At 41.9% G+C, this 15,132-nt stretch overlaps 1 protein-coding gene across 4 annotated transcripts in view; it reads right to left on the bottom strand.

Annotated features, from left to right (window-relative positions):
- CUNH7orf57 (chromosome unknown C7orf57 homolog) overlaps nt 1–13,977 on the bottom strand; it is a 29,001-nt gene extending 15,024 nt beyond the window's left edge. For 2 of the 4 annotated variants that reach the window (XM_019541187.1, XM_019541196.1), the window contains exons 1-4: nt 13,862–13,977; nt 11,565–11,753; nt 10,106–10,214; nt 9,404–9,563 (exon numbers count right to left, since the gene is read on the bottom strand). In XM_019541187.1, coding sequence (XP_019396732.1) covers nt 9,404–9,563; nt 10,106–10,214; nt 11,565–11,753; nt 13,862–13,916 — 513 coding nt within the window. In that variant the 5' untranslated portion in view covers nt 13,917–13,977. The remainder of the gene's footprint in view (nt 1–9,403; nt 9,564–10,105; nt 10,215–11,564; nt 11,754–13,861) is intronic. The other 2 variants (XM_019541166.1, XM_019541176.1) reach the window with 2 other exon arrangements.
- Nucleotides 13,978–15,132: the final 1,155 nt, after the last annotated feature.

Here is a 15,132-nt window from a genome sequence, read left to right on the forward strand (position 1 = left end):
ACCCTGCTTTCCCTGATCACATGGAAACAAAGAGCAAACCTGAAAAATCTAATCTTGAAATAAACATAGCTGCAGCAATTTGTATATAGCACCCATAGACTTAGTTCATCCAGAATTGATGCATTTGACCTTTTTTGAAACGGCTGCAAATTTTAGCATAGGTACTCCATAAACATACTTTTAAGCATCACTTTGGCACCTACTTATATATAGCATAAACTATACATGATATTAGTCCAAAGCCCAAAGTCTCATGATTTACCACATAGGTCATTGGGCTGGGCCCCACCAGAGTGAACAGTATTTCAAGCTCTGGTGACCTCACAGCTCAGAACTACTCAATATGTGTGTATAATCCAGATACTACCCCCCCACCCGTACCACAAAGGACCCATGTGCTAATTAGCTCACCACTCATGACTGGAACTGAACATTCTTGTCATGAGTCCTAGGATCCTCCAAAAATTTATATCCAGATGAGGGCACCTTGGTCTAGCTTCACTTCACAGAGGTCACATGCAACAGGCTGAGAGGGGCTGACAGAGAGATTCTGGGTGAACTGTCTGGGGCCCCATTTGATGATGTCTGTCAGATATTTAAGGCTGATGAAGAAACTCTAACCACTGGTAGACTGCAGCAGAAGCTTGCAGGAGAAGTTTGCAACACAGCAGTGCCTGTAATCTCACTCTTTTTGCTGTGTGCTGCATGCCCCCTGTGCTGCTGAGAGGCAAAAACTGTGGCATTAATTGCCTCTTGGCCACTTAACTGGTGGGGGCAGGGGGACAGGGAGTGGGCATGGAGAAAAGAGCAAGATTAAAGGCAGTGCTGCAATGCAAGCTTCTGCTGTGATTTAGGTAGGTGCAAATCATTGGAAATGGGAAAGGTGCAGCTCAGCTGTGGGAGTAAAGATGAAATAAAAATGTAGGCAAAGTAGCCATTCACCATGACTTGAAAGAGTCAGTCTGGAGGAGGACTGCACTCATTTGGGCACTACCATATGTCTTACTCAGGTAGGCTACACTAACCTATCTTTGTGGTAGGTTCCCATCAGCACCTCCCAAGTCTGTGGGGGCACCAGCGGGGCACAACCAGGGGAGGGAGGGGGTCTTCCACTGGCCAGCCGACGACCACAGGCAGAAGCGCCAGCACTTCTGCATGAGGCATGGCAGTGACGGATGTGCCGGCACTTCTGCTGCCGGCATTTCTGCCACCAACGTCCTGCCAGTGGAGCCAAATTCAAGGGAAGGCACGAGCACTCTCCATGCCCCACTAACAGCCGGAGCGCTCGCTCTCAGCGGGGGAGCACCAGCGCTCTCGGGGAAGTGTGCCCCCCAGCACCCCTCCTACGCATCATCTGTGAATATACCTGGGTCTTTCAGAGCCAACATTCATATATCATGGTCCACACTGTTACTTGTCCGATACTTATTCTGTACATCAGATAGGTAATGTCTTCTCATATAACCTGAAGCAGGAAAATTTTAAGCTCAGCCACATCTAGTATGACTTTAATATAGTCAAATTATGTGCTGGGGACAAGCTGAGACTCCTCTTTTGCAGTCGTTAAATCAGAGACATTTTCAGGATACAGAATAGACATTATATATCCAACTGGGTTGAAAAACACCTACGATAAAGACTTGATTCTGAACTCAGGAATACCACTCAATCATCCCCTGCACACCACTCATCCCCCTGAAGTCAATTAAACTTGACTAGTGTTACCTGTCAGCTCTGTGTTCTTGGGGAAACCTAGTACAATGCACAGCCTGTCTGACTCACAAAGGACTCCCCACCCCCTGCACCTCTGCCTGAACAAGAACTGATTAGAGAAAGGACTTACAAAAGACAATGAAGAAATAGTAGGAAATGCACCTAAATCCCTCCAGACAAGGGTAATAGGAGTGAAGCAACTCCCCTAGTTTCATTTACATCAGAGATGGAACCAGATGATAACTCATTTACATGAAAGGTGGGACATGAAAGCACCTTCATTAGCATTCAGAACGGAGAACAGAGATTCCAAGGAGAGGACCACACTGAAGTCTAGAACCAGAGAAGCAGGGGAGCACTGCATAATGGGGGATCCATGCTCCAAATGCTAATCAACCCATGTCTGCACACACCCAGCTCAGCATTTATCAGACCAATTCTAGTAATGACTCCTTTATTGGTACCCAAAACACTGAATCACCTGTCTGTATTGTGAGCTCCCTCAGAGTAATGCCACCCATAGCCAGGAATGATCAGTTCCTATTAGCCAGCATATGAGCCAACCCATAAACAAACCCAGTGTTCTCCCTTGAGCCATTGTTAGTTCTCTACAAAAACCCCCACCCAAGCTCAAGTCTCTGTCCTAGTGCTTGGATCCAAAAGCTGCACCAGTTCCACCCCTTTTCTGCCTGGAATCCCTTTAATCGTGCTCAGAGCTCTGCCTGTCTACAAGCTCCAACAAACACCTGGGAACCTTGACTGGTTCTAGCTTTGCTGAGTGGTGGGACCCCAACTCTTTTTCTCTCTCTGACTCCAGGAACCTGACTTTTGCTTTCTTATTCCAGGCACAGCTTTCTAAATCAGACTTTTACTGATCAAACTTTAGCTAGACTTCCCCAAATACCTAATTGAAACTATGTAATATTGTAACTTTTATTTGTCTCTCTTATATGGCTATTACTATTGGTATCATAAGTTCATATACCTGGCAATAAATAACTTTTATGGTCATGCTGTTGCTATACTCCCTGAACCTCACTTACTCTTCCTTCCCCTTGACCTCCCCATTTCCTCTGCAGCAACACTTTTTTTTACCTAAGCCAAAGATCCCTGTAATGCCCAGTACAGTGGGGTCTGCTCATCAAGGGAGTTACTACTAGGACCATTGTGAGGAGAGATTGGGACATGCTGAGTTTTGAGGTGCATGAGGTTATCTGCTGAAAGTGCTGACCGGACCCAGCCTGCTCAAACGTAATCTGTCAGCATATGTGTATGTGCGTCTAAATGCATTTATTATTGTCCTGCTGAAATAAGGGACAAACTGAGTTCAAGGCACATGAAAGTGTCAGCCTGTCAATGTTGAATAACTTGGCCTGACTCAGATGTGTTCTGTTAACCCCTATGCTTGTGTCTGACTGCATTTTATTGTTGCCGTGATGAACTGAGTTCAAGGCACATGAGGTGTCAGCCTATCAATGCTGAATAACCTGACCTGGCTCAGGGGGCAGGGGGGGTGTGTGTGTGTGTGTGTGTTTGGAGGAACACAGAGTCCTGCAAGATAGCTCCACTGAGGACTCGCTGAAGGGAGAGATAGAGCTCTATATAGAAACACAAGTGACACAAACAGCACACTGATAGAATTACAGAGACCTCAGAAAAGTACCCCTAATAAATGAGTGTGCCCCAAAGTGATGGGCAAATCTGGTAACACTAGTATAAAACCAAAAGCAGCAAGATCAGAATCAGACCCCAAAGTTCTAAGCACATGCACAAACATTAGTTTGGTCCACTCTAGTTCAGCAGGTGTGTTTGTAAGAGACATGAAACCTGTGGCATCAATTTTTATTTTACTTTTGTCTCACACACACAGATAATAATACTGAACAAAACAGCGGTTTCAAAAATAAGACTGCTATAAATAAGCAGACTTTTAACAATAGTTAAAATAATAACATATTAAAGCAGGGGAGACAGAAAAATAAAATCCTAATCTCATTTGACTAGCTTGATTCTTGACTTGAGCTATACACATTTGCCCTTGAATCTTCTAAATAAGGAAAAAATTAACAGGAATACATGTCTAACTGGGGAAAAGAACATAAGAAACAAAAACAAAAATAAACTGGATGCCTAAAATTTGCTACAACAGTAGAAAGACATGAACATAATTTAACAAAAATTATTCCCAAACACTACTTTTGGGAGAAACAGAATATTAACAGATTGAATTGAGAAATTGTAAAGGTACCAAAAATGAAATATAATTGTCTGAGATGGAGACCTTACATACCCAATTTGTGTTTTATTATAAGGTGTAACAAACATGTGTTTTTGTTATACACTTGCAACACAGTTTAAGAATAAGAACATACCAAGCATTTCTCACAAACACAGAACAATCTCATTATAATATTCTACTTCCCCTCCAATAAAACAGCATTGGGGAATAATTACTGTTAAATTATGCTCACATCCTTCCACTATGGTGGCAAATTTTAGGCATCCACTCCTGATGGGAATAGGAGAAAAGTTCATTAAGGATGCTTCTTATAGTATGGTTAATCGATTTGCTGCATCATAATAATGAAAAAAATCCAGTGCCTGTGTTATTGGGATTATAATTCCATAGCTTTCAACAAACAGGGTTTTTTTATGAAGATGCATATTGTTAACATGTTACAGAACCACCAAATACTATTCAGGGAAGATGATCTTGCCAGTAAATCCAAACCACTCGATCTACCCAACTAAGAGGTTTTCCAAATATTTTCTTTCAAAGTTAGCACAGAATGCAAGCTGTCTGGCAAAACATACACACTATTTTAAAATTTAGATTTTTACACTGGAAGACAAGTGGGCATGATTTATATAAAGTATACATTGTGGTCACCAAAAGTAGATTGTAATAAAGTATTCAAATCTGTTAATTAGCAGCAAAAAGAGAGAGAGAGAGAACTAAAAATTGTATTACAATTGTCTTTAGTGGGTTCTTTGAATCCTGCCAGGTACCCTTAGCTGAACAAAGTGCTGAACCATCACATTACAGTGTTTTCAGCTGGAAAAACACTTTCTCATTAATAAATCCTCTCTTTAATAAGCCTATTGTTCTCTGACAAAAGTGTCCCTATAGGATGAAAAATTCCCATATTCCTGTTAAAAAAACAGATGATTTATTCTGCTTGTGCATTTAGAATATCATATGCAAAAAACAATCTTGGTGATGTTCATTTCAGTGATAACAATTCAAATCAATCCAAATCATGATTTTTAAAATAACTGCTTGAAATAATATTTAAGAATACTGGTGATATAATTATAGTTTCAATAACATGAGATGAAAAAAGCTTAATTGGTCACAATCCCCCCTCCCTGCCTTAATAAATAAGGCATAGCCAATAGCTGCTGAACTATATATGCTTCCTGCCAACCTGAAAAGCTAAAGACAACAGGTGAATTCTTGGCTCCGTTAAAATTAATGATAAAGCTCCAAATTATTTTAACTGAGGCCCAAATTTCACTTCATATCTAACTTTGAAAACTTATTTCTGCACAACAGCCTGACAGAAAGAAATATGAAGCAGGAAACAATTAGCTATACGGTCCTTTCCAGCTTGACAAAATTCAACAGCCATGTCTACTCAAGATACAGAAGAACAGATCACTTTACATATAACATTAGCACTTACTAAGAAAAGAATTGTTGCTTTCCACCACTGCCTTTCGTTAGTAGTAGAGAGCTGCAACCACCCCAATGGAAAGAAAATTGCCTCAGGGAGGCAATTTGTCTTCTGAAAGTTTACAAGAAAGAGACACGCCAGATACACACATTAAAGCGCTCCCGTGTCTGGCAGAGTTTGGACTGGTTCAGGGGGAGGGACAACGGAAACAAAAAACAAAGACAGCACTGCCCCCTAGTGATTCCATTTGGAAATAATAATCCCAACATCCAGTCCCCTGCAGCTGTGCCTAGCTAACAAAATTGGGGATGTCTTGCAATCTCCCCTAGCCCAATATGCCCACATTGCACAATGAAACAGTCTGGTTTCAAACTAAAAATGACATTTTTTAAAAATCAGTGGATAGTAACATGCCCTATCCCTAGAAACAATGGCTTCAAGCTTCATCAGGGGAAATCTAGGTTGCAGATTAGGGGAGTGGGAGAGTTTCTGACTGTGAGAGTGATCAAGCATTGGAACAGGATACTTAGAGATACTGTGGAATCGCCATTTGGAGAGGTTTTCAAGTTAGACAGACATTGGCTGGGAAGGTTTAGTCAGGGATGAACCTAAATGTTGGACTAAATGACTTTGTGTGGTCCCTCCCAGTCCTACCTTCCTATGATCCCATTACAGAAATTAAAGCTCGGCTCATCTCCTTTCTAGAGAAATTCCACATTAGCACAGGAAACAAAAGTTGTATTTATTGACAGATGATGATGATAATGGTAATTCCCTATAATACGCAAGCACTTTACAAAGGACCTCCTATGGATGGGGAAACTGAGGCAAAGAGAGGTAAAATGAATTGCCCAAAGTATGGAGCAGGCCAGTGGCAGAGCAGGCATTCACAGATGTTTGGGTCAGAAGGGACCTCAGTAGATCATCGAGTCTGACTCCCTGGATAAGAAAGAGTGCTGGAGTTAGATGACCCCAGCCAGGTACATGTCTAGCCTCCTCTTCAAGACACCCAAATTAGGCAAGAGCACCACCTCCCTTGGAAGCCCATTCCAGATTCTGGCAACCCTTACTGTAAAGAAGTTCTTCCTGATGTCTAACCTAAATCTGCTCTCCATCAGTTTGTGGCCATTGTTCCTAGCTAGTCCAAGAGATGCCCTGGTAAACAGAGCACCTCCTGTTCCTTGCTGCCCTCCCCTGACGAATCTGTAGTTTGCCACAAGATCACCACCCAGCCTTCTCTTGCAGAGGCTGAAGAGATCCAGGTCCCTCAATCTCTCCTCCTAGAGCTTTGCCTGCAGGTCCCTAACCATACAAGTGGCCCTCCTCTGAACATTCTTGAGGTTGTCCACATCCCTCTTGAAGTACGGCACCCAAAACTGGACACAGTACTCCAACTGCAGCCTGACCAGTGCTGCATAGAGGGAAAGTATCACCTCCCTGGACCTGTTTGTCATGCACCTAGTAATGAATGATAAAGTGGCTAGCTTTACTGATCACTTCGCCACACTGACGACTCATGTTCATTTTGGAATCAGCTATGACTCTGAGATCCCTTTCTGCTGCTGCTGCACTGCCAAGAAGGTCCTCCCCCAACCTGTAAATGTGTTGGTGATTCCTTCTCCCTAGGTGCAGCACTTTGCACTTGTCTTTGTCAAACTGCATCCTATCCTGTTCAGCCCACTCTTCCAACCTGTCCAGATCTGCCTGGATTCATTCCCTACCCTTGTGTTAAACTTTACCCCATAATTTGGTATCAGAACTCAGGACTCCAGAGTCCGAGTCCAAGCTCTGTCTGTTAAACCTAACTGCAAAACAAGTAATAGTTGTATAATCTATTTGTATTTTTTCTTCCCTCTTTCCCAATATAAGCTTTGACTAGGGAGACCTACAGTGCAGAGGATTATGATAGAAAAAGAAGTTTCCAACACTGTCATAGCAAAAGCTGTCATGTTAACTGTTCTACTATCATGATGCTCTGAAGATATGGAAACCCATCTTTTCAAGTGCAGAAAAAGGCCATGCCATCTATAAACCTAAGGACAAGCTTAAGCAAAACAGTATTTTCCCTTATGCAAACGTCTGAAAAATAATGAAGTGGTACAGTAATCTTAGAATATGCCTTGACTGCAGAGTTAACTCATGTTCTCACTTGAGTGCTGCCTCTTACCCCTCTGCCATCTTCTTGCTCAAGTTTAGCGGTGTTTTCAATCAAAGACAGCTGGCTTACCTGGGGTGGTATGCTAAAAACTAAGGCTAATGGCCTGCTTTAATTTGCATCAGTAGTCATTGCACTGAGGATGCCTGCTAAATCATTCAGACACAGGTAGTCAGTAATCTGAGGCCTTCCACAACTATCCCTGAGTGCCTGCAAGTTCTCATACAATTAACTAGGAAAGAATGTTAAAGTATCTCAGTAATTAAACTGAAAAGAACTGTAAAACATTTCCCCAGAAGTCATAGCAACATATGCCATTGAGGGCAACACAGTCACATGGATATGGCTTAGGATTGTGGCTTCTTGCACCCCAGTTGAGTCAACAGTGAAAATTAATAATAGGTCTATACTTGTATGATAAAAACAGCAGCAAAAGCTGAAAGTTGTTTTTAACAGTGCACTTGAATGTCAGAGACTTTACCATATCAAGAACCAACATGGGATAATAAAAATTCAGAAAAATTAGAAGTAGTAAAAATAATTGGTTGATATGGAATTTGTGCTTAATCTTTGGCAAGAGATTTCTATCTTAAGATTAAACACTGCCCTTAACAATTAGGTAAAGAGGCAAAAATTAAAGGTAAGATGTCTCTAGTCCTCAGTCTTCCTTACTAAATGATAAAGATCCAAAATATACCTTTCAATATCAGAAATACTTTAGTTTCTAATAATCAAAAGACAATGGCATAAAAACTTGAAAAATCAGAGCTAGAGCCCACTTGGGAACTATATGTTTTCTAATTTGGGCTGACTAGGAACCCTCAGGGGTTACAGTGTTTTTGCCTTTGCCCTGAAGGATGTCCTTAAGGATTTATTTCTATGACACTACCAAACAATTTTTCTACCCGAACAAATTGCCTCAAGATGCTTAAAAAAGGCACTTTGTTTTCAATTCTTTAACCAAAGATTATGACCTGTCACTGCATTCAAAGCCACAAGATCCATCATAGCAGATAACTTCAAATTATCAAAGGTAATAAAGTATCATAAAGTACCATAAGGTATCTATAGAAAATAAATCTGAAAGACAGATTGGAAACTTTATTAAACAGCTTTTTGGATCCATTTGTAGTTTCAAACATATAGGTTTCAGAGCCACAGACTGAGAATAAAAAATATTATTTAATGTTTCTTCCATTTTCACACTGGAAGAATTTGTATGAAGACTTCTCCATCAATAGATAGAAACCAATTATAGGAGAAAGGAAACTAACAGAATTGGAGGTTCACTGTGATGTTTCAAGTTAAACAGGATTTTCCTTGTAAGCAAACACCAGAAGAGCATGCACAGAAACAGCAATATGCTTTCTTGGTTCTTGTGCAGGCTGTGTACACACATTCAAGTAATCTGGGAGAATTCTCCCAAGTTTCTTCTCATGGTCTGTACCCAGAGCCATGTGTAGTAGCATGTGAGTGCTAAGACCCTGACGAGTGGAGAGCTTGCAATACTGACATTGTGCAACCAGGGTGGGGAGGTGGGCCCCATGCACACATTTCAGAATGCTCTGCAGGCTCCTTTAGTCTGCCTGGCAACAGATGGCAGCAGTGCATCGGGCAGCCTTGACTGGCTAATTCAGACTGTTTGTGGTGTCAGCACATACAGGTAATCGCTCTCCTGTACAATGTAACTGGAAAAGGCATTCCTGGTACAATATAGGGCAGTAAGACTACAACTAACTATTTAAAGTAACTCATATAATGTTAATTTAAAAAAAATGTTCTGATCACCTAAGAAACAAACAAAAAGGTTACCTAGGATTTTTTCAGAAGTTTAATAGAGCAAGTGACTAAATCATACCTTTTTTTTCTCTTTGTTCTCCTTATCCTCAGCATCCCTCTGCCAAACACTTTTCACATCAAAATCAAAAGGCCCTTGTTTTGTTTCATAGTTACTATTTTGTTGTTCAGACTTAAACTCTTCATGAACCATGTAGTCTGGCATTGAGGAGACATAGGTTCTGCAGAAAAAAATCAAACACTTTTACACTGTAAATCAGAGGTATCAAAATATGGCCTGTGGACTGGATCCAGCCCACAGTCACTCTTGCCTGCCAGGATACCAGCAGTCCACTGGAAGTCGGGGGGTGTGGCCTGCTACAGAAATCTGGGCCCTTTGGCCACAGCTACCAGAGGCAAGCTTGACTCACTGTCATTGCCACTCCAGACCCTTCTCTCAGACCTACCACTACAACCATATTCCTCCTGCCAATAACAGACCCTGCCTCCAGACCCATCACTGCTGGTGGACCCCTCCTGCCTCCAGACTCTCACTACCACAGTGGCCACAGCAGCTTCCCCCATGCCTCAGGATCTATCCTGCCTACAAAGAGTCCCATAGTCCAGATCTGGCCCAGGGCCCCATGCAAGTTTGACCCCCCTATTATAAATACATTATATTTTCACTGAAAAAATATCAACTGTAAACTTTAACAAACTGCCAAGAAACACAAAATGGATTATAAAACAGTAAACAGCTTCCACAGAATCATAGCATACTTACTTAGATTCATCAATTACTGGTGTTTTAGTGTGGTGTATGTACCAGTCAGGTAGAGCATAAGCTACTGGGGATGACTTTCTTGTAGTAGGTGGATAATATTTCAACAAATCTTAAATTCAAAAAGAGAATAAAACTCGATTAATGCTGTAATATTCCCCATGGGTATGGAAAATAACTTTGGGCACATAAAGACGTAACAGTTATACCAGTATTAGTATAAGATGTTCCAATATAACTGTTATGTCTGTCTGCTCCTGTACTGGCTTAAGTGCTTCACTCAAGATTAAAGTTACAGTGGTGCAGCACACTTATATCGCTGTTACAGTGAACAGGCAGAACAATTACATCAGACCAGATGATGTGCACTCTTGAGTGGCAAATCTGCTCTCCCTTTTTTAAAATAATTTAATATTACATTGATTCATGGGTTTTTTATGTTGCTATTGTCTTTTAGTGACAATTTCTTTAAAGGAAAATATACTTGTGTACATATGTATGGTATAAAATTAAATTGGACAACCAGAATTTTACAGTTTTTTATTCCCTGACTAGATAATCTCCAGCAGAGACGATATAGCAAACTACTCAGGGGTAACTTGCTAATGGGTCTCACAGGTTCATTTTCCTATACTATTCTCAACCCTCAGTTGCAGTATATCAGTTGCATCAGGTATTTTGTTTTAAATGTACTGATACACAGTTGTACAATTCAATGCTGAATTGTGCATGTGGATGTGTACTCCTCATTTTACAAGTTAAGAAACATTATTACTCTGTGGAATAACTGTAATTTGGGAAGTTATTCCTTTGTTTTTATAGAACTGAAATCAAAACAGGTTTGAAATAGTAGGGGGGAAGCATTTACTCTCAGAAACTGAAAAATTAAATTAAAAAAAACCTTTACAACCTTTGGGATAAGACCATGGTTAATGCTAAAGGGTGTATTTTTACAGTTACCGACTTTTCAAAGTTCAGTACCCATGTAGAGATCCTCTTTTTGATCCAATATATAAAAAAGTTTTTAGATTTCATGCAAATACATTGACAATAATGGTATACTATATTTAGATTACATCAAAGTTAACATATCTAGGTTTTACCATGAAGACCAAACACTTTCCTAAACTGAATTCAATAGAATAGAAAAATAATCCTGGTTCATACTTCATATATACTTTAAATAAGATCTGAAAAAAGCAATTTAACTTTGAGTATTACGGAAGTTAGGGTTGAAAACTGTTAAAATGTAGACAATGAAGTATCAGGGTTACTACAATAAAGAATAAGGCCACCAATATTAAAAAGTGAATTGCTAGGTTAAAAGTTATGTTATTGTTTTCTTAAGGACTTATAATATTTCATGTGCTACATTTTCCATTACTTAATTTTCAGCAAAATAGAGATTTTAAATGTGATTAACTATCACTAGTTAATAAAAAGGAAATGAACTGTGGTTCACCAGGTTGTCCTCCTTGCTTTGCCAGCTTCACATATTCTGAGTCAGTGTCTTTTATCCATTTTCTGCGGCCCCCAAATGTAATTTCACTGGAAGGCTCCATGAAGTCACCCAGTCCTGGGATCTGGGATTTTGGAGGGAGTGGGATTTCTGACTTCTCTGATGGTTTCAATGGTACATGGCAGTACCATTCTATAATCATTAAGAAGAACATTTTTTATTTACACATTTAAACTTTTAACAATGACATAATTTTTACTGTTGTCATCTGGAAAAACAAAGTCCACACTAAAACACAAGTAGATAAGTTATGCTTTTTGAAGGAAAGATACAATATGCTTACTACGAAGGAAATAGTATTTCCAACTCCCACATGTTCACAAATACTGAAAGAATATCCTGCTACTGTAAAGCTTTGTTTGAAAAGTCTTGTTACTTCAAATTGTCACTGAACAGTGCTAAAACGCAGTATTATATTCAGAAATCTACGCCTGTAAATATGGAGAACCTCTATTATATGAAGGTAGGAGTGGAAAGTATAATTCTTTCTTTTTTTTTCTACCTTTCTCTACATCTAAAAATAATGAAAGGCAGTGCCAACAACTGCTATACCTGTTTCAGTAAACATTTAAAATGTAACCTACAAAATAAATGATAAAAATTAAGTGCACTGAAACATGCCACCTACACAATATGTACTATTTCTTCTACTTTAAAAAGAGGGACAAACCATTCCGCATTGGAAACCTTTCACTGAATTAGCAGGAATGAGGCAAAGCCCTTTGCTTTGAACTTTTTGGTTTTCAGTCCTTTCTACAGGCAATTTCTTGTATGCCAATCTCACAAAGTGAATTGAAACAGTTTCTCTGAAGGTTGACCCCCATTTCTGTAATTTAAACTAATAATAATTCCCTTTTTCCCCTTAAGAGTCTCCCTGAATATTTATGTAGAAACCAACAAATAAGGAAAATGGACTGACCCTAGAGAAAGGGGCTTAAACCAAGCATACACAGTTCTGCTGCCAAATCCTAAACACAAACACGGAAAGACAATGTCTTCCAAAGTTACAACCCTTTTTGATGTTACTTGTAATCAGTCTAGACAGAACACATTTCAGACCACACTGTGTTTTTTAAGTTGACAGTGTCCAATTACATATATATGTCACTGGAGTCAGTTATATTCCACCTACTTGGCACATCTACACGTTCATTAATTCACAGTGGTTACTGTGCATTTAGTTTAGTACTTGTATAATTACATCCTTATAAATAAACATGCAGTAACCAGAGATACTGCATAGCAGCACCACTGAATGCCTTTTCAATGATGAATACCTTTTAATAGCCTAATTATACTGCACAGTAGTGTATTACCACTGTTTGTACTGTGATATGTTAATGCATGGTATTATTAGGCTACTGCACCCACTGTCTATGGAGGAAGGGTACAGAGAGTCATTAAAAAAAAAAGACACTTTTGTTCAGTGGCAGGAGCAAGTTCGCCATGCTTAGTAATTGGTCCACCAGGAGTTGAGTGTTTCAGGTGCCTCATTATAGGTAGCCTTTGCAACCTAGTTAATTTGCTAGGTAACCAGTGGGTTGGCCCTGTGCCTCATCTGTCCTGGCTCCATTGTGGATCCCCCAGAAATTTGTGAGGGGCAATCAGCTGGGATCAGTACAAACTACTGAGGTGGTGATCTAGACAAGAACCAGTGGTCACAAAATGAAAGTAGCATGGAACCATTTTTAAACTAAGGAGCAGCAGCATTTTTTCACATCATGGGTCAACGGTGGGTGCAACTTGCTACCCCCAGGCTGGTGTCGCCAGTCCTTAACTATGAAATTACAGTATTGGAAGCTCCAGATGATCATATTTGCTGAAAAGCAAGCAAGTATGTAAACAAGCATGCAAACAATCCTTTTTCTTATTTACTTTATATTGCTCCCTGTCTCACCAGCGAGTGAGATCCGGGTAATCAAAATTGAAGCCTTTCTTTATTTTGAGGTGAGCTGTCTCAAGTGCTGACCGCCAGCTCAGACGCCAGTTCGGTCTCTCTGAGAGTGACTTGGGACCTGCCCCAAGTATTACCGTACATTTTGACCACTTTTACCAGTATGGATGGTACATCGTACAAGGGTTGAAATGATCGTACACCGGCTATTATTATGGTACACCTGACAACGCTGCACCAGGCAGAGGTGGCGGAAGCGGCCCACGGGGGCGGGGACAAAGCGTAGGAAAAGAGCGGGCACCTGCCACGCGGAACAGCGGAGGGCTGGGGGGTGGGTGATACTTGCCGCAGGGCGCGTGGCGGGCCGGGGGCCCGGGCAGTTCCTTGCGCGCGCTCCTCATGGCTCGGGCCTGCCGGGGACAGGCGGGGACACGCAGCGTCAGGACGCGCTAGCCTCCCAGCTCCGCCGGGCCGTACCGGGCGCGCGCCGCCAGCCCCGCCGTAAACTCCGGCGTCACCATGGCGACGGGGACGCTTTGAGGGCGCGCGGGGCAAGAGGCAGGACAGGGGGAGGGGGCAGTCAGCGGCAGCACCCCGCCCCCACACGTCACCGCGGCCCGGGCACTCCACGGCCACGCCCCGCCCATATCTCGTCACCGGGAGCTCCAGCCAGCCAGGTAGTCGGCTGTTGCGGCAGTGAGGGCGGGATCGCTCCGGGGCAGCAGCGAGCACGTGGGTAAGGCCTCCTGAGCTCTTGTCGCGCCTTCCTGGTGCAGGCGTGGGGTGCCCGGGACTTGCTGACAGGCTTCAGGAGGCAAACCCCAGCGTTGCCAGGTCTGAAATATGAAATGATCGTAGCTTAAAATAACTTTTCTGCAGGTGCGATGATCGTACCCTAAAAATATGCAAATAAGCCTTCTTCTTTACTTTCTCTTACTCACTATAACAAGGCAGTGAGTGAGCGAGTGAGACCTGGGTCCAAGTTGAAGCATTTCTTTATTTTTGAGGTGAGCCGTGATAGAAAATGCTGACTGTGAGGGCAGAAGGCAGTTAGGGCTCTCAGACTGATGTAGTATGCAAAACCCCAGTCAATAAGCCTCAAAAATTATGCTTCATTTTGAACACTTTAACTGTTATTGATTGTACATTGTACAAGGGTTGAAATGATCCTACAAATGAGATAATTGTTGTACACCTGGCAGTGCTGAGGATGCACAGTCGCACGAGCACTGCTCTCCACCCCACCGTGGCCTTCGTGAGCTCGGGGCAGTGGGAGGATGGCTCCATTCTGTTTCTGGAGCCCAAAAAGGAGGGTCACAGCAACACCCTGGTATCCCCCAGGAGACCCTGAGGCCAGTCAAAACCCCTCGCGCCTAAAGCAGCCAAGAAGTGCTGTCCCAACACAAACTCTGGGCCCAGCACCAACATCTCTCTTGCTCGTTAAAGAAATGCCTCCCATAAAAGCCTCTGTCACTTGGCCTTATGGAGTGCTAGCTTGCCAGTCGCATGGCTCTCCTCCCAGCCAGGCATTTCCCTGCTTCTCATTTCAGGCTACCAGCTGCTCTGTAACCTGGGAAGTGCAGGCCCCTAAGTCTAGGGTGGTGCAAGGTGTGCAAG

This window comes from Crocodylus porosus, unplaced genomic scaffold (assembly GCF_001723895.1).
Source record: "Crocodylus porosus isolate Cpor-Errol unplaced genomic scaffold, CroPor_comp1, whole genome shotgun sequence".
Lineage (NCBI taxonomy): Eukaryota > Metazoa > Chordata > Crocodylia > Crocodylidae > Crocodylus > Crocodylus porosus.